Source organism: Pituophis catenifer, unplaced genomic scaffold, assembly GCF_029215685.1.
Source record: "Pituophis catenifer annectens isolate HBS135680 unplaced genomic scaffold, rPitCat1.0.hap2 SCAF_1, whole genome shotgun sequence".
NCBI lineage: Eukaryota > Metazoa > Chordata > Lepidosauria > Squamata > Colubridae > Pituophis > Pituophis catenifer.
In genome coordinates, this window is record NW_027256881.1 from 124114577 (window position 1) to 124138200 (window position 23624).

Below are 23624 nucleotides of genomic sequence, written 5' to 3' on the forward strand. Positions count from 1 at the left end.
TTCACAATGAGTTCATTGGTTACAAAATAACAGTGCTGACATTTTTTGAAAGATTTGGATTACTAATATAAATTGCATAGTTAAGAAAACTGTCATTTGGTATTATAATAAAAAGAATTCAGTCTACTCTAACATTTGGATATAACCCCTTAACTACTCTGGGCATACTAGAAGCAATAGGATTAAGGTTGACTTGGCCAATGGGTCTGTAAACTCTTCCTCAGATATTTTAAAACAGACCGCCCACCCATGTAATTCTCTGTTTTGAAGAGCTATAGATCTCTATATCCAATCTTAATAGTGCTAGATAGTGAGTTCTGTCATGTTCTGGATGTATATTGAACAATAAAAATTAAACTATTTTTACTCTTCTGCCGTCAAATTATGCAAAGGACCATGATCTGGTCAAAAGACCATGCTCTGGTCCTTTGAGAAGGACCAGAGCATGATGAAAAATGTTCCTCCAAGTCTTAGCTGGTCATATTCAGAATTAGCCAGGCTACAGGTAATCTTGTTTGCTCCAGGATTATCAGAAATCTAATTTTTGATGAAAGTACATTCAAAACCGGTTAAAGATAAAACTTAAAGTACTCCCATATATCTACCAAAATAATCCTGGAGTTTGGGCATCCAAAATAAGTAAAGCCATTTTAAAAATAAATCCTAGGAATATTGTGGGTTGTATATGATTTGAGTATAAATTGTATTATTTGCTGCAATGACCATGTACCTGTTTACCTAACAAGCAAACAGTATTTTCTGGTACACATTCAAAGTCCAGTGTGTTTGTCCGGTAATAATTTGAGATACTTGATGTTCATCTGAAGAATATATTTGCCAGAATAAGAGCCCTAATATTTGGAACCAACAAAAATAATGAGAGACTAACAAGGCAAGATCCTTAATTTACAGTGTTTCCTTACAAAATGTATTAATTAGACAGCCTTTTTTTTCTAAATCAGAAATTCTGGGTTCACAATCGATCAGGAACTTATTTGTGAATTCTACTGTACTGAATATTGCCAATATTTAAACAGCGTTTTCATACAACTAATTTTCAGTGAACGAAGTCTCTTGATATTAAAAGTTCTCAGAGAAAAAATCCTAAATAATTTGCTTTGGGTTTTGGTTATACATTGAATCTTGCAGATAAAGAGATCTTTGCATAATTTAGGTCAATTGTAGGTCAAGAGGTCTTTAGGTTATGTAGGTCTAACATTTTCAAGGAAATGATGTTATCATATTTGACAAATCATCTCTTGGTGTATTGATCAGATTTCAATCTGAACAGAAATAAAAAGTCCTATCATCTATATATTCTGAGATATATCAAAGGACCTATTTAATAAATGTTATATTTTCTGGTTGTAATACTTTCATTAGACGTTAGTACATTAACTCCCTGTACCTAGACAGTTTTGGCAGAAAACTAAACAATGGAGGCTGTGATTAGTACGTGGATTGGAAACTATTCCAGATCTGTAAGTTAGACTGGAAAGTAGAAAAAGCCTCCTGGAAAGATGTTTCATAATGTGTCCATGTAACTCACAATACCTGAGCTCAATCTTAAAGCAACTTTATTATACTGGCTTTTATGTATTTTATTTTACTCTAAATATAGTTTATAAATCTGCCCCAAATTACAAATTATTAATACATAAATAGGAGTCTTATTCATTTTTGCAATTAATAACTTGATGGTTTTTGGCAATGATATTGTTTTCAAATTTTAGGAGATGAAATTGTTGTAATTCAAGATAAATTGGAAGGCATCAAAGCAAGATACAAAGATATCACTAACCTGAGTTCTGAAGTGTTCAAGACTCTAGAAGAAGCTCTTCAGCTTTCAGGGCAGCTCCAATCAGCTCACAAAGAACTCTGTTCCTGGCTTGACAAAGTTGAAGTCGAATTACTTTCATACAACTCTCAAGATCCCAAAGGCAAAGAATTAAGCGAAACACAAGAAAGACAAAAAGTGAGTATCAAGCTAGAAAATAAAAATTGACTTAACATTTTGTGGTTTGGATTTTGGCTTAATCTATTGCATATACAAGGTCATTGTGGTTTGTAAATTATATGTGTTATGAAAAATCAGCCAATTGAACATGGCCAATTAACTCTTCGCTATAACATGACTAGTCATATACACAAGTAATAATTTTAAAATATTTTACTACTTGTTTGCCATGTAGATGTTTACCAAATTATAATCATATTCATAAACCTTATGATATGAGAGATCAACCATAGTAAAATCACTTAAATCTCATTTTATAGAGGTGAGAATGCAATAATTTAACATACAAGCTATCCAGTTGCAAACCACACTATTCTTTTACTAAATATATTTACTTAAGAAACAATTCCATAATAAGATAAACTCTTCTTTATTGCTCAACTGCTAAAATGTTGCTTGAAGATGAATCCAGTGTCTACATTCTTGAAAATATACTAAAATTTGATTTTTTCAGTGGTGAAATCCACTTACCTTTGCTACCGGTTCTGGAATGGGAGCGCTCAGAAGCACACACCTCTTCTGTACATGCATAGAGCCTTCTGCACATGCGCAGAGGATCAAAAACAGGACATAATGACGTCCCAGTGGGTAGGCGGAGCCTCCTGCCGCCGGTGCTACCAGTTTGTGCGAGCCGGATATATCCGGCCAGATTTCACCACTGGATTTTTTGTTACATCATTGCTATTATAGTTACTTATTTTACTGGCAGGAGAGGTAAATGGATTATAAATTGTAAGTGACACACAAGAATTATTCATATTACTTATGATTACATATGGACTATGGTAAAATGCCCAGCGAATCCCCAGAACATATTCAAATCGTATTTTGACCGAGCTTCCCTTCTGGAATTAACAAAAATAAAGGTAATCAAAATTACCTTTACTTTTCCCATGTACAGCTTCTTATTTGCAATAAATCTTTTCATAACTTTATTTCTTGATCGATTATGTTCATTAAGTTGGTGTTGATAAGAGTTGGTGTTAACCCTTATTGATCACATAGATCAGGGTCTCCAAAGTGGACAATATCTATAGCCAAGGATGGTGTAGATATGGTGTAGATATAATGGAACTATCCATTATAGTTGTGGTTTATTATTATTATCTATAGTAATATTAATTAAAGTAGTATTTATTAAATTATTTTCATGTGATAAATGTTTGGGGTTGATGAACATCCTGAAACTTCATGAAGGGGTTAGTGAGGTGAAGAGCTTCAAGGCCCTGACATAGATTTAACCTTCTCCAAGGTGATCTATCCTCACCTGATTCTTCAGGTTTTCCATTGGTTCACCCACCATCTCTATAATTGAGTCCATGGCTACTGATCATTCCCTTTCCTTCCACCTTTCCCAGTATTATAGACTTCATTAGAGAGCTAGGTCTTGACATACCATGTCCAAAGTATTTAAGTGTGCTTATTTGTGCCTCAAATGAGAATTCTTGATTTATTTGTTCAAGGATTCATTGGTTTGTTTTCTGGGCTATCCATGGTATTCTCGGGAGTTTTCTCTTAACACTGCTTTCAAAAATGTTAATGCTCTTTCTATCCTGTTTTCAAACTTTTCAAACTGTTTTCATTTCCACAGACTCATAGGAAAAACTATTACCTGTACCATTCTGGTCTTTTTAGGTTTAGACATGTCATGTCACCTGAATATCTTTTCGTGGGCCTTCATTACTATAGTACCAAGTACTAATTGCAATGTGTAGTACTTCTTGTCTGCTGTTTCTTTATCAAGAACAGTCAATCCTAAAAGGTAGAAGCTACCTTCCATTATCAGTTCCAAGGCTGTCCCTGTTACCATTATTTGGTCTTGGTATATTGATTAAGGAAGTGGTCCAGAAACATATGAGTTCTAGAGCTCTCTGAGGCATGCTGGGTGGCTTTGGGTAAGACACTCCATCTCAGCCAAACACACCTTTACAGCAATGGTGAAATCCAAATTTTTTTACTACTGGCTTTGTGGGCGTGGCTTGGTGGACGTGGTGTGGCTTGGGCGTGGCAGGGGAAGAATAATGTAAAATCTCCATTCCCACCCCACTCCAGGGGAAGGATACTACAAAATCTCTATTCCCACCTCACTCCAGGGCAAGGATACTGCAAAATTCCCATTCCTTCCCCACTCCTGTTTTATTCTGTTTATTCTGTTTATTCTGTTTTTAAATTTTGTATTTATGTGTTTTTATCTTGTGGCTGTTCACCGCCCTGAGTCCTTTGGGAGTAGGGCGATATACAACTAAACTAAACTAAACTAAACTAAACTAAACTAAACTAAACTAAACTAAACTAAACTAAACTCCTGGGGGAAGGATATTGCAAAATCTCCATTCCCACCCCACTCTGGGGCCAGCCAGAGGTGGTATTTGCTAGTTCTCCGAACTACTCAAAATTTCCACTACCGGTTCTCTGAACTGCTCAAAATTTCTGCTACTGTCAGAACCTGCTGGATTTCACCCCTGCTTTACAGGGTGGGGAACATTAGAGATAGATATGTTTATTGCCTGTAAGGGGGGTGTACATGCAAACACACACAAGGCAATAAACATACATGAATAATAAAAAAATTTTTGGAAAACATTATAAAATATTGGGTCTTTCAGATTGAAGTTGAACACTTAACGGAAAAAGAAATCTGTCACACCAATCATGACTGAAGCCATTGGAGCAATATCCAATGGACTTTCTTGATATCTGGAAACATTTTGTTTATCAGACCTGAATTCTCGAAATCTTATAAAAAACCACCTTGTTTGGAACTGCCTATATTTTAGATGCTTTCTTAATAATTCTTAGATTCTTGGTTAGGACTTAAATTATTATGTTTCCACCAATCTTAGACTGTGAATCTAACTGTAGATTATCCATGCATAATCATTCTTGACTTTTCTTACCTGACCTTGCAGATCATTTTTAGTATCAGAGTAGTATCATCAGCATAGTGCTGGTTAATAATGTTTCCTCCAGCAACCTTAAATATATATTCAGCATATAATCTTTCGTATAGTAATGGTTAAAAATGAAAGGAAGAGTATCACATAGATTTTTGCCAGAGTGTTTATCTCAAATATTCTTTTTTAGGAACTGAAAAAAGAAGTAAAGGATAAGAAAAGTTTATTGGACAATCTCAATGAAGTCAGCAGTGCTTTGTTGGAACTGGTGCCATGGAGAGCCAGGGAAGGGATAGATAAAATGGTTACAGAAGACAATGAACGATACCGGTTAATGAGTGACACTTTAAATCAAAAAGTGGAAGAAATTGATGCTGCAATTTTAAGATCACAACAGGTAAAAGTAATATTGGTTTAACCTTCTGTAACCGGAGTAATATGTGTTTATATCAGGTTTGCATTTCACACACACACACACACACACACACGCCAGTTCATTTACATGGGAATTCGTGTCAAAATAAAAATGTTCTTTTCGTTTTACTGTACTCTCCTTGTACACATTGGCTCTATTATTCAAGAACTGGGGCTCATCTTGGGGAGGAAGGGGATCCTGGCCATAATTTTCAGACATGAATCTTAGAACAAAGCAAATCCAATCATTCTCATAGCCATCTGTCTCCTGATTGATGCAAAAATTGCAGATCAGCCTCATACTGGGAAGCTTTATGAGGAACATCATGCAGTGAACTAAGTAAGAATTTCACCAGAACAAAGGATTAAATCTAAATCCTTTTAATGCCTGCAGTTTATGGTGCCTGATAGGATCAAATGTGAGGTTGTATAAGTGATGCAAAACTGGTAGGCATAGGTTCCTGTGAATGATAAATATTATTCATATTGCATGTAGCATGAAAGTGAACTTAATGTCCACATCAGGATGTTTCTAGGATAATCTGTGTGTATGTGATTTTAAACATCTGATTTACTAGCCCTTTAATTTAATATGACTCAGTTCAAATGTCTCTATTTAAAGCAGAGTATTCAGGCCAAGTATATCTGCTCTGATTATAGTTGTAAAAAGGCAGTGAATGTTTGTGGCCTTTTTCAAATATTAAACAGTATGATAAAGAATTACTCATGGGAGAATCTTCAGGCCACATAATTTACTTTTCAGCTATGATTCATAATTAAAGAACAAGATATGATAGCTTATCCATTAATTTCACTTTCCTCAGCTGTCCCTTCATTCTAAGATGGCAGCTGTGACAAGAAACATATTTGCACAATTGTGTCTAGCGTGCCAATTTGTTCCAAAGGCATTTAGCAACAGTTATTCACCCTTTGGTTACATCGTATCTTGATTATGGCGCGCGCGCGCGCGCGCGCGCGCGTGTGTGTGTGTGAAATTCAGTGTCCATATTTTTCACATTCACATTCACACATGTGCATTAAGTATTACCATTTGTACAGAAAAAGTTACATGACCAAAATAAAGGACAAAAGTTTTTGAAAAAATAAATGTGAAAGACAGCTTTTTCAAATAAAGGACTGTCCTTTATAATAAAAGGGCTAGCCTTGAATGAAATCTAGAAGCTGCCTTTGTGCAAAATGGGGTAGTAAGGCTATTAACCAGTCAATGTACTGATCCCTGTATGATCTCTCTCTCTACTGGTTGTCAGCTGCTTATCGGGCACAATTTAAAGTGTTCCTTTTTATGGCTTTAGACCTGATTATCTAGAGAGCAGCCTTTCCCAGTACAAATCTGTCTGACAGATCTCAGAAGAGGCTGACTTAAATATGCCTCCTAGTTGGCAGCTTGCCTTTCTGTTCCTCTCCTCCTGAGTTGGTGCCATACACTGGGCAACACTTTCCCTAAGGAGTTGTGTTTGGCTTCCACACTACATCTCAGTGTGTAGAAAATCTGTAAAGGTATAATATCTCTTTTGCCATAGTCTTAATTGTTAGAAGCATGCTGTTTTCACTTTAATCTATATCTTTTAGCACTTTAGAACATGAGTTGTGTGGCGCAGTGGTTAGAATGCAGTATTTCAGGCTAACTCTGCTCACTACCAAGAGTTTAATCCTGACTGGCTCAAGGTTGACTCAGCTTTCCATCCTTCCAAGGTCAGTAAAATGAAAACCCAGATTGTTGGGGGCAATAGGCTGACTCTAAACTGTCAGAGAGTGCTGTAAAGTACTACGGAGCGGTATGTAAGTCTTAAGTGCTATTGCTACATTCTGAATATTCTTTAAAAATTGACCAGCTACTTTAAGTGTGATAAAGTACAGTACATTAACTGATACAGTTAATATTCTAACTTCTAGATCAATGATACAATAGTGACTTTGAAGAAACAAACATATACTTTTGTAGGACAATTTAGATTCATACAATACCTTTTCAGGTGTTATGGTCAATTCTGGATGACATAAAAGAAGCATGAAGGGCAAGGACCTCTGTCTAAAGGGAAAAGACTGACCTTGTTGGCTTCATCTTCAAATTCTGTTGCACCTCCCTGCCTTTTTCTTCAAATCTGGAATATGAAGAGCTCTTAACCTCCGGATGAACAGCTGAGCAAACATTAGAATAGGGGTGTCAAACTGGTCGCCCTCGGGCCAGATGCTTCATGCCCAGGGCACGCCCACCCCAGCTCCACAAATGGAAAAATATGTGAAACGTCATGTGACGGCAATGTGACGCTGCGAGTTTGACACCCATGGATTAGAACTTTTCCTAGCTATCAGGAAAATTGTTGTGCAGGAAGGTGGAGGAAGGAATGAAGGAAAAGTTTCAACTGGGGAGGGAAACAATACATTTACCTTCTCTGATGCTGCAACTTTTCCCCTTGAAATATTGTCTTGGAGGAAGAGGGCACACTGCTGGGAAAGGAAACTCATCTCCCCCAGCACTGTTTTGTCTCCCACTGAGAGATTGTTTGCTGATCCTGCCAATAGTAATAGCATTTAGACTTACATACCGCTTCACATTGCTTTACAGCCCTCTTTAAGCAGTTAACAAAGTCAGCATATTGTCCCCAGCAATCTGGGTCCTCGTTTTACTGACCTCGGAAGGCTGGAAGGCTGAGTCAACCTTGAGCCGGTCAGAATCGAACTGCTGGCAGTCAGCAGGGTTAGCCTGCAATACTGCATTCTAACCACTGCACCACCACAGCAATAGGCATTAAAACAGCTGTCCTCAGTGTCAAGAGACACAGTTTTAAATCCTAGTTGTGAAGACTCTTTTCAGAAGTATGGTCTATAAATGAAAGGTATAAATGTGATTGTATTGTATGGGTTTCGCTAAAGGCAAACACATTAGGGACCACCTCCTCACAATGGGGAATAGCCACTGCTGATATGCAACTTTTGGCACAATTGCCCAGAGTTATTTTGGCCCTCAGCCTGAAATCAGTTCTTCACCCCTGCTTTGAAGGCTGTGTGTGCTTCCAAAGAGTAAAATATCAATTTTTTGTCTCATAATTTGATAATGTATTGAAGCTTGCTTCATATATTTATGGATTCAATTATCTAGTTAAGCAAGCTAGCTGAATTGAGTCTTAAGTGGTTCTGTAGAACTTTCTCCCATTGGGAAGGCAGGGGTGCATCTATAGAGATGGAAAAACGGTGGGTGTGGATTTTCTTTCTCTTTCCATTCAACAGTAAATGCAGGGAAAAGAATGTTTGAAGGGATTATTCTGTCCAGACAATCTGTAAAATCACCAGAATACTTATAAAGGAGATATATATGATATAAGTGACTTGCATTAGGAATGAGGAGCAATTTGCTTTCTAGATTTAAATGTTAATGTTAAATAATAGGGCCTGTATTAAAGCAAGAGAGTAATCTTAAAAATGGGCAACAGCAAAATGTAGATCGAATAGTCTTGTGCTAAATGTGTTAGCTTCCTAAACTTCTGGACAGTTCAGTTTTATTTTAGAAAGTCAAGAAATCTCAGAATCACTAAGGAACATAAAATAGGATTGATGTGAAAATGACAATGGACACGATACAGCTACTTTGAGACCTCTTGACTTTACAAAAAATAAAAATAAACTGTCCTGATGTTACAAGAAGCTAACATATTTAGCACAAATTTATTCTATGATTAGCACTGATTCTTGCAGCTTTCTGGAAAGTCTGTATTTCCCCCCACAAAAAAAGTACAAAGAGAGATTTTAACATGGAACTGGATCCATGATTATAAGTAGATTTCTACTGAAATTCAGCTGAATACAAACAAAGACTTTAGTCTTTTTCTGCCCCTAAAATGCTGAAGAAAGCAGGAAGTGAGCCAGCAGGCACAATCCCAGCATCCCTCCCCCCTTAGACTGTAAGAAGAGTTTTATTGGAAATTACTCTTTTATTCTATATTAGTGCAACTTTTCATGGAAATTCACAGCTTCTTGCATTTCATGGACTTTGATCTTTAATGCTTGCTGATTTCCATCATTACATGCCTCTAAGTGCATGTCTGTGATACCTGATATCAATTGAAGAGTATCCTTCAGGCATCAGATAGAATAGGCTTATGCTGTACAAAAGCTTACACAACAATAAACCTGTTCATCTTGAAAATATTAAAAACTATGTCATATTTGCTGTAGTAGACAAAAAGCAGCACACTCAATAATCTGGACACCATTTTTCATAAATCCCTGAATAGTAAATACGGATTGACCATAGCTACTTGAGATGGAGTAGTTTGTAACTGAATTGTGATAAGTGTACTTTTAGGACTCTTTTGTCTATAAGTGAACATTTCTATTTTTTTAATAACTGCTTTTTGATGACCTTTCTTTAGTTTGATCAGGCAGCTAATAATGAATTAGCCTGGGTTGACAAAACAGAAAAGAAACTGATATCTTTGGGTGACATAAGACTTGAACGGGACCAGACCTTTGCTCAGCTACAAATTCAAAAGGTAAACAAACTCCATTTGTGATGTGTTAAATCAATTCTCATTATAAATTTCATATTATTTATATTGCATGTGTTACAGTCAACTTCCTGCTACTCTTAATAGCAATCTGTTTTGTTATATGGCTAGGGGTTTACCATGGAGATTTTGAAACACAAAGATACAATAGAAGAACTTGTTTTGTCTGGGGATGAGATCATGAAGACATGTACAGAGGAGGAGAAACAAATTATGAAGGTAATAAGGCATTACTTGCACTTATTTGGTAATGAAACTTAATATCTAAACACAGATCCAATTTTTAAAGCTTGTGAAGCAATTGTTACTCACATGCACCAGTTAGTGCTCATCTTCTATGTGGAGGCCCACAGAGGTAGTCACCTTGATAGGGAGAAAAACAAAAAATATAATTGAATAACTGCTCATTAATTTATATACATGAACGTTCTTAGTAGTGGTTATGATGAATATACTAGTTTCTTGTAGAAAATCCACTCATGCTTTATTCCTTGAGTACATAATAAGGGTATATTCTTTCAGCATAATTCTTCTTAGGGTACTTTAACTGGTGTGAAAACGCAGTTGATTTTCACTGATTCCTATCTGCGGTACCATCTCCCACACTGAGGAAACCATGGCCTTCTAGATTAGATATTTGAGGGGAATGGGAATTGCAGAGAGGACCTCATTTTAAAAAATGTAGTGTTCTCTGATTTGTTATTGGAAATGCTTTGCTGAATGTAAAGCCTTTTGGGCATAGAAAAAACTCTTTGGCCCATTGAAAATAAAGTTTAAGTTAAGGTTGATTTCAGGAAGTTTGCGACCCATTTACAAAATACTCTTCTCCACAAAGGGCTGCCTGTTCATCTCCTATCCAGGATACATCACAGTCTTTCTTTAATCTTATTTCATACTTCCCAGTTGTGCTTCCTTCTTATCCATCCCTAGCTTTCTGTTTGTTTGTTTGTTTGTTTGTTTGTTTGTTTGTTTGTTTGTATGTTTGTTTTAATGAAAATAAGATTCTGCAGTTGTTATGATAGATATATATGTATCGAGCATACCATTTTTCAAATCTGTTGTGGATAAGAAGGTAAGAGAAATACCAACATAGTTTTATTTGTTAGTTTTTTGTTAAAAATAGGATTGGAATTTTTATTCATTTTTTTATTTATTTTATTAAATTTGTTTACCATCCATCTCACCATGAGGTGACTCTGGATGGCTTCCTATCCTACCAAAGGGGGCAATTAAACCAATGTTGAATAAATCTGTGATTCCTTAATTCTCTAATTTCTCACTCTGATCATAATTATTGAAAACAAAGATCTACAATAGTGTAGATGTCCTTTCGAAGATTCCACTGCCATCTGTTTCATATGGGCAAGAGGGCCTTCTTAGACTAGATGTATTTTGCCCCCACTCTCCCAATATTTAGGAAAATAATGAAAGCCCATCTGTTTCACTGATTTTTAAATTGTGGATTGAATTTTCTCTGCTCTTATGTTCTATAATTTTCAATTACCAAACCATCTTGAGTGTTATATGGCTAGAACAGCAAGCTATGAACTTGATAAATCAGTTAATAATAGTGTACAAATTGTTTGCCGAATTAAAATCTTGCAAAACTGATAGATACATGCTGTGGTTTCTTGATAACTTTGTTACAGAACAAAATGGAAACTCTCTTGCATAAATACGATATGCTCTGTCAAATGAATTCCAAGAGAAACTTGCAACTAGAACGGGCTCAATCTCTAGTTAGCCAGTTTTGGGAGACCTATGAAGAGATTTGGCCATGGCTAACTGAAACTGAGACGATCATCTCACAGCTTCCAGCACCAGCTCTTGAATATGAAACTCTGAGGCAGCAGCAAGAAGAACATCGGGTAAGGTGTCTGTGGAGATTCTCAATCATCTAGGTCATGGTTGTCCCAAAGGATAACCCTTTGGGACAACATTGGGTCAGGTTGCAAGCATCTTTGAAAGTGTCATTGATTCCAAAAATCAAGAGCAATGCCATATTCTTTTCCTTATAAGGAATCACACAATTTTTAAAATAATCAGGGCTGTGCAGTTTTTACACCTTTATTGTCTCTTTCTCTCTGATTTGCAATAAGTAGTCTTCAACTTGTGACCAAAATTGAGCCCAAAATTTCAGTTGCTAAGCGAGACAGTTGTTAAGTGAATTTTGCTCTATTTTACAACCTTTCTTGCCACAATTGTTAAGTGAATCACTGCAGTTGTTAACACACTTAACACAGTTGTTAAGCACATCTGGCTTCTCCATTGACTTTGCCTATCAGAAGGTTGCAAAAGAGGACCACATAATCCTGGGACACTGCAACCATCATAAATATGAGTCAGTTGCCAAATGTCTGAGTTTTGATGACGTGGCCATGGGGATGCTGAAATGGTCATAAGTGTGAAAAATGGTCATAAGTCACTTTTTTCAGTGCTGTTGTAACTTTGAACAGTCACTAAATAAACTGTTGTAAGTTGATGACTACCTGTATTGCTTTTGTACTTTCAATTTGTTACCTTCTAAAAAATAAAATTTGGATTATATGCTTAAATTGAGATTATTTTCATCGGGCCAGAGAAGCCATTAATAAGGACTGAATTTCATAAATAGCAGTGTCCTGAAATGAACTGTTATACGTCAGGGCATGAACATAGATATAACCATATGACAATATATATGTTTTGTGTTTTTATAATGAAGATGAAAACAAAGAACTTAAAGGATAAAATTCAACTTTAGTCCTTATTAGAATAACTGACAAGATTTAAGTTAGCGTTTAATTTAAATAATTGGGAATCTCTTAAATAAATATCATTTCATGGCATACTTCATTGCACTTAATTTTAAAAGTATACTATGAAAACCAGTACTTTGAACAACCAGAATATTTTTTAAAAACAGACTAGAAAGTGTAGGCAGAAAACAGAATAACATAGGACAACTAATAAAAACATTCAGCCGGTTATCCAGCACTAGAAATGATTTATTAAGTACCAGCATTGTAAAAGTTTCCAAATTGTTTAAATGTGACTAAAAATAGCTTGCTAGTGTTTGAGAGTGCTATAACAAGCAGGCAAGTCAGAATATTTTCAATTTTTATTCATAATGCATAGGCTTATTCATTTTTTTTTTACATCTATAGAAAGTATGGGTACAATATTTCCTTTTAAGTGTACTTGTAAGTAAGATGCAATTTCTCTCACTTTATTCAGTTACAGGTGAAAGCAGTTCGGCTGTAGGCTGTGGTTAAATACATACATCCAGTATGAGTTACTCTTTGGCCTTGTTTTTAGAAGAGATGTTTAGATTTTTCTTGCTATTTGAATTTGTAGGAGATATAGACAACTAGAATGTGGCAGGCATACTGAAAGTATTTTGCTCTGTTACAGCAACTGCGAGAGTTGATTGCTGAGCATAAGCCTCACATAGATAAGATGAACAAAACTGGACCTCAACTCCTGGAGCTGAGCCCACAAGAGGGATTTTTAATCCAAGAGAAATATGTAGCAGCTGATGCTCTTTACAGTCAAATTAAAGAAGATGTCAAAAAGCGGGCCCAAACACTGGATGAAGCCATTTCTCAATCAACTCAGGTATTTGGGGGATTTTTTATTGCTGTTTTTTGTTTTGTTTTGTTTTTTTTCTCCAGAAGAAAAGCAGATCTATTCCCATTGGACAGCCTTGCTAATTTATATCACTGTATTTGCAGTACATATTCAGCTTATCAGGAGTACAAGTCACCATATGCTAGGTGAAAAAAAAATCACATGGTTACATAAATTTATTTTTCTTACCTGCTCAAGGATCAGAACCATTGAGAAATCTGTTTGGTGTAAAAGAAAATAATCTGATTGCCTCAAAAAAAAAAAACATACTTTGAGGGTACTTTTGTGATAAATACTAAATATGTACATTTTCTCAACTTACAAAAAAAAAATCCCCCAAAATAAAGAGCAGGGCAGTGTGTTTTCACAGAACGTTGGTCAACATGTCAGACCTAGATCTATCCATCCACACTTACGCGCACGTACACATATTCATTTTATTGTTAATGAACTTTGATTTAAGAGTGCTTGCCAACAGCTGATGCCTTCAAGATAAATCTACCCAAGGTTAAAATAAAATGAATTCTCCAAGTGACATTCTTAAATATTGTTGTAGGAATTCACTCTTTCTTGGTACTAGAAAGCAATGATTTGTTGCATTCACTATAAATGGGCTGCAAGTTCGTTAGAGGCTATTTCTAGACAAGGCTTTCATTGTGCAGTCCTCCCATCCCTGTTACAGAATTTATGGCGGGCTAAGAGACATCTTCCGTTTCTAATTGTGGGTTTCTTGTATAATACCTTCTGTCTTTTTTTTTCTTACACAAAACCCAGCAAAAGAGAAAATTGTAATAGCTGCCCAATGGCTTTGGACTGGTAGCACTAAGGCCCCTCCACATGGAAGTACTATAAACATCTGATAGCATTTAACTTAATTAACTAAGTACTGGAATCTACCCTTAAGAAATATCACGAAGGAATCTCCCTCTTTCTCTCTCTGACTGACTTCATCCTGGCCAGAAACAGAGATTGCATTAGACAGCTGAAAGGTTATTTAAAAGTTCCATGTTTGAAGAAACACAGTAACATTTAAATTAAATCTTCTGTTTAATCATTTAGACCAGCGGTCCCCAATATTTTGGCTCCGTGGACCGGAGGGAGGGGATGGTTTCACGCATGCAACTTAATCCTGCATATGCACAAATAAAGCTTCACGCATTCGCTCGCTACTTACAACCTGGGGGTTGAGGACCCCTGATTTAGAATACAATATTAGATATAAAATCATATTAATTGAAGAAACCTTCACTAAAGCATGTTAACCGAGACTATTGATGCAGTAAAAAAATATTTCCTAGTGATACAATTTAAAAATATGATATGGCATTAATTAAATCTACACTAGATTGACACATTTATAAAACATTTGCATTCTATGGATTTGCAGTGCTTACTGAATAGATCTCCAAAGATCAAAAGAAAAGAGAATAATTTTGTCTGAAAGTTTGTATTTTATGGTTCTTTTCATCTTGATAGATTCACATCATAATAAGAGAGTAAGCTGTAGAAATAATAGCTAGTCAGCATAGCTACCTGATCCATATAATTCTTTCTCTACATAAAGAAGGGAGAAATTGGACATGTGATTGAATATCTACATGAAATCTCTTGGTTTTATCCAGTATTACTCATTTTGAGATATAGAAGAGAGAAGGGCAGGATTATGATTATGATGATGATGATGTTATCCATTTAGTTGTTCCGACTCTTAAAAGTTCCATGGGCCGAGTCTCTCCACATCTTTTTCTATGCTCTTTCTGGTGTCAGTTTTGATGGTGTCCAGCCTTTGTGTTCTTTGACGACCTGGTTTCCTTTTACCCTTAACTCTTCCCAACATAATTGCTTTCACCAGTGAATTCCTCCACATAACATGGCCAAAATAGGTGAGACACAGTTTAGCCATTTTTCCTTCCAGTGATTTTTCCTTCCTTCCTGATTTGATTTGGCTCTTTGGGGGGGGGGCATTTTTTGTGTCTCACCCAGTTGCCCCTACTTATCCCTTCTCTATTGCAGTTCCATGATAAGATAGATTCAACTATTGAGAACCTGGACCGGATCGCTGAACGTTTGCGGCAGCCACCTTCAATCTCAGCTGAAGTTGAAAAGATTAAAGAACAGATCAGTGAAAATAAGAACGTCTCTGTAGATTTGGAAAAACTACAGCCAGTGTATGAAACGCTCAAGCTGCGTGGAGAAGAAATGATTTCACGTTCAGAAGGAGCTGATAAAGACATATCTGCTAAAGGTAATGGAGGTTACCAGATTGGAAACTCCTCCCCTATTTTTGTTGGAAGCATTAAAAAGAAAAATATAAACATCTGCAACAGAAGAATTATCTTGTATTAGCTGTTTCTGAGGGAAGGCATATATGTTTCATGTTTTATATATAGTTGTATATATATTTATTGCTTTATATTCCATTATTTATCTCATCCTTTAATAGCACATTTTCAGTCCTATAATATTTACATTGCAAGATAAATGCATAACAGATAATTTACAAGCTCCTCTCAAGGACATGTAGATTGCTCTGCCTGTGTAACTGTCATGTTGTTTTTTCTGCTTAGTTGTTCAAGATAAGCTCGATCAGATGGTCTTTATCTGGGAGGATATCCATGCTTTGGCTGAGGAAAGGGAAGCAAAGCTCCTTGATGTCATGGAATTAGCAGAGAAGTTCTGGTGTGATCATATGGCTCTCATAGCCACCATCAAAGATACTCAAGATTTTATCAGAGAACTAGAAGGAGCAGGGATTGATCCTTCAGTGGTGAAGCAACAGCAGGAAGCAGCAGAGGTAAATAAAATACTTATACTATCTAAAGGATGAAATTCTATGCCCACTTCCTGGAAAAGGTACATTAAGTACCATATTCCTCCTTCAAATCAAAATCATTATTGGATACTTCTAAATAGGTTTCTATCAGTATGCACATTTCGGAGGACTTCACCATCCGTGAATGTTAAGATGTAGATTAGCACTTGATATCCTAATACCATGGTATCAAGGTCACACTCTCTTCTGCCCACTCCTCTCCTCCCACTCCTCCCTCCTCTCCCTTAGTCCTGGACTAAAGCTAAGTAGGCCTGGACCTAGATTGTCAGGCTTGCCTCCGTTCAAAGCTCAAGAAAGAAGAACCCCAACACAATGTTTATAGAGAAAGGTACTTTTACTGAGTATCAATGCAGCGGAAGAAAAACAATTATCAATTTACTGAGTATGAATGCAGCGGAAGAAAAACAAAGTCTGAGGCAATAGGCACGAAAATTATATATTGAATACATCCCCCAGATCCCTTCCCCCACAGTCCCAAGGCAAATGTCCAATCCACATCTCCCCAAGGTGTCATGTGGGATACACAAGGAATACAAGGAATACTAAAATGCTTCTGCATTAACTTCCTATTGAGTTGGGAGAAGAGATCAGGCAACATACAAGTATAATTATTATAATTATTAAACATAGATAATATGTTGTGCTCTTTAAATACCCAGAGCAAGTAAACTATATTTGTCACTAAAGCTAATTTGCTTTTCCTAAATATTAGTATGATAGTTTGCGAAATCATGTTTTTTTTCATCTAGTCCATCAAAGAAGAGATAGATGGGTTACAAGAAGAACTTGATGCTGTTGTGAATCTTGGCTCTGAACTCATAGCTGCATGTGGTGAACCTGACAAACCATTAGTCAACAAAAGTATAGATGAGGTACTGATCTTGTAAATATTTGATGCTTGATGGTTCTCTGAAGGGACTAGAAACCTCTTAATTTTGGGAGAGCATGGCCTATATTGAGTCAGACACTGATTTAGTTATACCAAATTGTCCATACCAATTGTCTGTGATCTCAGATTTTTTTTTACTTCTAATAATAATTGAACTGTATATTTTCAACATACATGCCGTATGTTCTTCTGTTAAACAAAATAAAGCCACTGTGGTTCTAAAGTTTGAATGAAAGGAATTCTAATCTTAATTGGAAATCTCATTAACTTTTAGTAACTAATAATTACTCTCCCTCTCCTTGCAATTTTAGGGAGACTTAAGACTATTGTTTGCATTGTAATCAATGTTTTTTATATATATATTTAAAGACGTAAAACTCTTGTTCTTTTAATTTTATTCACTGTTTAAAATGTAGCTAAATTCCATTTGGGATGGTTTAAATAAAACATGGAAGGAACGTGTTGACAAACTTAAAGAAGCTATGCAGGCTGCTGTTCAGTATCAAGATGGACTGCAGGTACAATTTTTAATTAAATTTGTTTATAATCTTTATTTGGTAGGATATTTAGAAAAATGTTTCTTAAAAATGAAACTACCAATTAGGGATCATAAAATGTTCTAATAATCATCTGATTATTCCTCAAAATCTATAAACATAGGGTTGTGCATGTTTTATGATTTGGCAAAAGTGCTTCTGATCAGAGAAGTGATAGACTATTTTTTTAAAGCACCTGTCTTTTTTGTAAGTGATGGGGGTTGAGGAGAAGGTTTGAAGTGTTGTGCTGTCTTTGGGAATCATCTCACCCCATTTCCAAGACAGCTCAAACTACACTGTCTTCAGAAGTCTTTGCCTGTCCCAAATCCAAAACTTTTCCAAAGGGGTCTAGGACAGCTTGACAAAAAAAACCAGAAATAATGTTGAAGAAACGATGGCAGATAACATTTATTGCATTGAGCTATCCCATGTGGAATTGTCCATGGCGAGATATGCCGTGGTAAGATGGCCGCAGTGAGTTGCCCGCGGCAAAGTGTCCTGTTCCATTTCCAAAGATTATGCAATTTCAGCAGTGTGCAGGAAACATTTCCCAGAGAAGCTGGGTCCCAAAAGAGACAACAAAGGCAGTGAGGCACTAAGCGCAAAAGATGAAAAGGGGAATTGGGAAAGAAGGCAGCTGGATGAAGGAATGATTGCTGGTGTTTGGTAGGAAGTGAAGGAATGCTCTCTGGCTTGCTTGCTGGGGCAGGCTGGAGCCACTGGGGAGAAAAGGCAGCTGGGCAAGTGAATATTTGCTGCAATTTACTGAGGCTTCCTGGGTTATGGCAGACAGCCATGGAGCTATATGGTTCTGCGGCTGCTTGTGGCCCCACAAGGCAATGTGTAGGGCAGCCAAAAGAGCAGAAATGGGTGGGAGACAGGCGGGTGGGGGGAGTGGAAGTAGTATAAGTATGCGTGGGCTACAAAGCGCCGAAATTTTGATTGGGGCACTGCAATTAACATAATTTCAGGCACAGGTCATAACCCTTTTTTTTCTAGCAACATCAATTTTGAACAGTCACTGAATGAATGGTTATAAATCAAGGATTACCTGTAGTAGATCAGGAGATACTCTACTGAAAGTGTATACAGGTAGTCTTCAACCTACAACCACAACTGGGTCTGGAATTTCTGTTGCTAAGCGACGTGATCGTTAAGCGTCATCACATGACTGGGCCCGATTTTACGACCATTTTTACCATGGTCATTAAGCAAATCACCACAGTCATTAAAATGAATTAGGTTTCGCCAATTGATTTTGCTTGTCAGAAGCTGGCTGGGAAAATTATAACTTGTGATCACATGACCACCAGACTGCAACCATTGTAAACGCGAGCCAGTTGCCAAGTGTCCAAATTTGATCACATGACTCTGAGTGTGGTGCAGTGGTCATAATTTTGAGGACAGGACGTAAGTCACAAATTCTGATGCTGATGTAACATCAAATTATCATTAAAGTAATGGTCGTAAGTTGAGGACTATTTCTATTTATTCAGTTACAATCAGAGTTCAGGTACCCTGACCGTTGGTTAGGATACTTGATTTATCTGTAGATTTTTCAAGCAAAGTCTTTGAAAAGGGCAAGTGGTTAAACTATGGAAAAAGATTATATATTAAATCTCTTTTGTCAGCCTCTTTGCTGTACAGTTTCCACATTAAATGCCCCTTTTAATATATCAATAAATTAAATTACAAAATCTATTCAGTAGTTCAAAATTCTTTTTCTTCTGCAATTTTTTATAGTGCATTTCATTTATGTGTGGATTTGAACAAATTTCATTTGATTTAAGTTCAAACTATTCATAGTTATTTGTGACGTCTATAATGGTAGAAGGTTGGATTTCACTCAGTGAACATCATCTCACATTTTATAAAATCCTATCGTATTACCTCATTGGTCTTACTAAATATTACCCTGCTCAGCACATTATAAGTTTTAACATAATTGGGTCATTTACAATTCCAAATGAAATCTCTGCTTCACCACTTTGGCTCATAGACATCATCCATCTATGACAGATAATGCATATTATCGATACCAAAATTTTCCAATAGTTAGAAGTATTTTACTTAAACAGCATTCTTGTACTCATTATCTGAACAAGTCCCATTAAGCTTAGTAGACTAAGTGATTAGTCCACTAAGTACTGATTTGAAGTCAGATTCTTCTATTAAATATTGTCATCTTGTAAGGCTGAGGAAGTGTGCCTTCTCTGTCACAGCCCCCATCCTCTGGAGCAGCATCTCCCCAGAGATAAGGACAGTGGTGCCCTCTTTGAGAAATAAAAATTAAAGGATGGAAAAATGGGCTTGTGTCCATGCCCCATCCCCATCTTCACTTCTGGACAGCATTTTTTTTTTTTAAGCACAAAGGGCAAAAGCCACAAAGCCCACCCCTTGAAGCAGTGCCAAAGGTTGTAGGGAAGTAGCCTAAGTCTAATGGCACCTTTACTTCAACCAGGAAGAAGCTCCCACTAGTGGGAAGCCACCCATTATTGCAGCTCCAAAGGAAATGCTGCTAAACTGTCTTCCTGGTATTGCTGTGGAGTTAGAACTGAGCTAAAAGTTAACGGTTCAACTTCCCGACCTTAAAGGAAGCCTCACTACATTTTGGTGTTGAAGAAGGACTGCATCAATGTTAGGTCTGTGGCATCTCTAGGTGGAAAATTCCATATCGGCAAGTTCTTAGAGATGACTGAGGACATCTTGATTGAAGTTACATAGAGATATATTGGCACCTGTGGCAGATTCAAAATGGTGGATGCCCCATCATGATGCAGGTCCCATTCGCACACACAATAGAGACAGGACTTGCATCTTGCCTATTTTCTCTCCCTCCCTCCCTCTCTCTCCCTCACATACATACACACACACACACGCACATGCACACGCACCAATGCTCATGACCTGATGTCCAGCTCTGAACTTCCTTCAAAGGTTATTGAAGACATTCAAGACCCCAGTAAATGAATTGGCAGCTATCAAAGGAAACTGTTCTGTGTTAGACGAGACTGAACTTTCTTCTTCATGTCTCCCAACTCCCCCTCTAAATTCTAAAACTATTTCAGAATGTTCTCTAAACTTCAGAGCAACTGGGGTGGGGGAAATGTGTCATGATGTCATTATGTATAAAGGCAAATCAGAATTTTAAAAGAAACAGCAAAATATACAGCATGCGGAAAACTGAGTATAAATGTATACATTCTTGCAGTTCTTCTCATGTAATAAAGAATATTCTCTATATACACAGCTCATTGTTAATATGCTACATCATTATTTGCCCTGTTATTTTAATTATATTATTTTAACAGGCTATGTTTGACTGGGTGGATATTGCTGGTAGTAAATTAACTTCAATGTCACCAGTTGGAACAGACCTAGAAACAGTAAAACAGCAAACAGAAGAGATGAAGGTATGAAACGTAACTTTTAATTTTTTGTGTGTGAGGGGATAGTATTTTGCAACTTCTTTGTACTGTGTGTAAATTGAATTCCTTCCTGTCTTGTGAGTATGACATAAAATGAAATTCTTTTTTTTCTTTCAAAAGATAATTGTGAGGGGTATTTTAATACAAGGTTATTTCTTCTGATTGCTTTGTTTTCTTAAGCACTCTGTTTCCCCTTTAAGGTAAGGAGTTTGCCCATACCTTAAAGGGGAAACAGAGTGCTTAAGAAAACAAACTAGGGTTTTGGATACCATGGATTATTCTTAAATTTTCAGAATTTATTCCCTTTCCAGCTTTCTGGTGTGTGAAACAGAAAACCCCAGTGAATTCCAAAAGATGGCTTAGAATGAAAAGATGACTCATTCTCTTCATAATACTTGGATACTTAATTGTGCATTTTATGCAGGAAGCAGAGATAATGTGGGATATCCTGTTTTGCAGCACTGTTTTAGACTAGATGATCCAGTCTAACTCTGTTTTTGCGTGTGCAAAGCTGAGGTGGACAAGTTGTAAAAATAAACAGGAAACCATCAGCCAAAGTAAGGTTTTACAGTGGTTTGACACTGAAAATTTAGAATTCCAACATTTCTATTAGTATTGAAAGCAAGGATTAAGAAATCATTAGGGATTGAGTCAGACAGTTATAGTGATACATCACCCTGGTTTAGCAGAATGTGAAACATTTATGCACGTCTCTGCTTTACTCTTTTGTAATCATGCATAACTCACACAGATGCCTCTCAATATCTTTACTAGAGAGACAGTTGGAGCCACAGAAACCAAGTCAAGAATTTTTTTTTTTAATGCTTGTCAAAGGAGTGGGAGGAAGGTGGAAGAAGTCCACTGTATCATAAGCTTTGTTGGAACAGAAAGCAGTACCCAGTGGGATCCTTCCCATGTGGGACTTTGGAAAAACTGCTTTGCCTCTGTACATCTAGATCAAATTGTGTTATATGATACGTATCAGTTTGTTCTAATAAAGTTTATTAAAAAGGACTTTAGAGCTTTGAAGCAATGGCTTTTAATAAAATGGGAACATAATGGCTTATAAATCCCTAAAAGTTGAAATCCAATACAAAAAGTAGGCTGTGTGTTATTCTCTCCCCCACCCGCTCCGAACTATGCATCTAGAAAAAGTTCTCTGATTTATTTTACTTCCTTCTGTCATATGCCTCGGTTAAAGAAATAGGAAGAGATATTTTTAAAAAATAGAATACATCTGAATATGTCCACAAGGTAGACATCTACTTCGATTCTATTCCAGACAGAAAGAAGGTGAAGAGTTGCAGAGTTTTGGACTTGCCAAAGCTTTGCGTTGTAAGTTACTCAGGAATCCTAACTGTTCAGTCACAGACGAGTATGTGTGTGTGAGAGAGACTTGTGTGTGATATATTATTATGGTTTCCCTCTCTTCAGTTAATTTCTTCTGGGATGGATCTCTGCACCAGGTGTAATTGCAGTGCACTTCCAGTGCAGAGCTCTATCAGATTACCTTCACTTTGAGGAAGCTTTGAAAGACTTCCTGTTTTATAGACTAAATTGAGTGTGAAACATTTCGAACATAAGAATGATGAAGTATGCTGTCCATTTATATTTCAGGAAAAAAGGTGTGCTTTAGTTTATGAAGAATACTAGGTTAGAAAGTTTTGTAAATTGCATCCCGTTTCACAGAAAGGTCTTTCATTCAAAACAGGCTTCCCCTAGGAAGAAGAAAAGATCTTCCACATTTTATACTAATTTTTTTTAGAGACATTGGGTTCCTTTTGTGCTTTTTGCTAAAAAATAGTTTTCCATAAACAGAAACCTGCTCAGGGAAAGGCTCACACTAAATTTCACAATAAACTACGGTAATAAGGTCAAGGTGGTATTCCCCGTTGATATTTGTGTCTTTGAATTTCTACAGCAATTTAAAAAAGAAGCCTACCAACAACAGATAGAAATGGAACGACTGAACCATCAGGCCGAACTGTTGTTGAAAAAAGTCACAGAGGAAAGTGAGAAGCATACTGTTCAAGATCCTTTGTCTGAACTCAAGTTATTATGGGAATGTCTAGAGGATAAAATCATTAGCCGCCAGGTAAATTAGGTTTGGCTGAAACCTTATTCTATATAGCAGAATATTTTATGAAACTGTAATGGAATATTTGAACTAAAGGCATTAAGATCTCTGAATTTCAAATGCAATCATATCATTTTTTGAAACTAATACATAATGGTTAATTAATTAATTTGGTCATTCTATTTCTTTTGAGAAATTTTAAACAATATATAACAAGTTGAAAAGAAAATGGCACAACAAACATTAATGTCCGTAGCACGTTCCTGAATGTGCTATGTTTCCCACAAGTAGTTTAATAGTAATTGATTTCTTACTAGTTTTCTTTTTCCTATTCCTTTCCCCCTCCTTATGATCAAATTGTTTAAAAAGTTATGTTTTTTACTCTAAATCATGTTATATTA

At 36.4% G+C, this 23624-nt stretch overlaps 1 protein-coding gene across 1 annotated transcript in view; it reads left to right on the plus strand.

The window, feature by feature from the left end:
- The window catches only part of DST (dystonin), a 215528-nt gene that overhangs the window by 144904 nt on the left and 47000 nt on the right, over positions 1-23624 (plus strand). The window contains exons 56-67 of the mRNA XM_070932929.1: positions 1734-1975; positions 5102-5308; positions 9717-9836; positions 9963-10070; positions 11501-11719; positions 13245-13448; positions 15474-15705; positions 16028-16254; positions 17043-17165; positions 17599-17700; positions 21030-21131; positions 23068-23241. Coding sequence (XP_070789030.1) covers positions 1734-1975; positions 5102-5308; positions 9717-9836; positions 9963-10070; positions 11501-11719; positions 13245-13448; positions 15474-15705; positions 16028-16254; positions 17043-17165; positions 17599-17700; positions 21030-21131; positions 23068-23241 — 2060 coding nt within the window. The remainder of the gene's footprint in view (positions 1-1733; positions 1976-5101; positions 5309-9716; positions 9837-9962; positions 10071-11500; positions 11720-13244; positions 13449-15473; positions 15706-16027; positions 16255-17042; positions 17166-17598; positions 17701-21029; positions 21132-23067; positions 23242-23624) is intronic.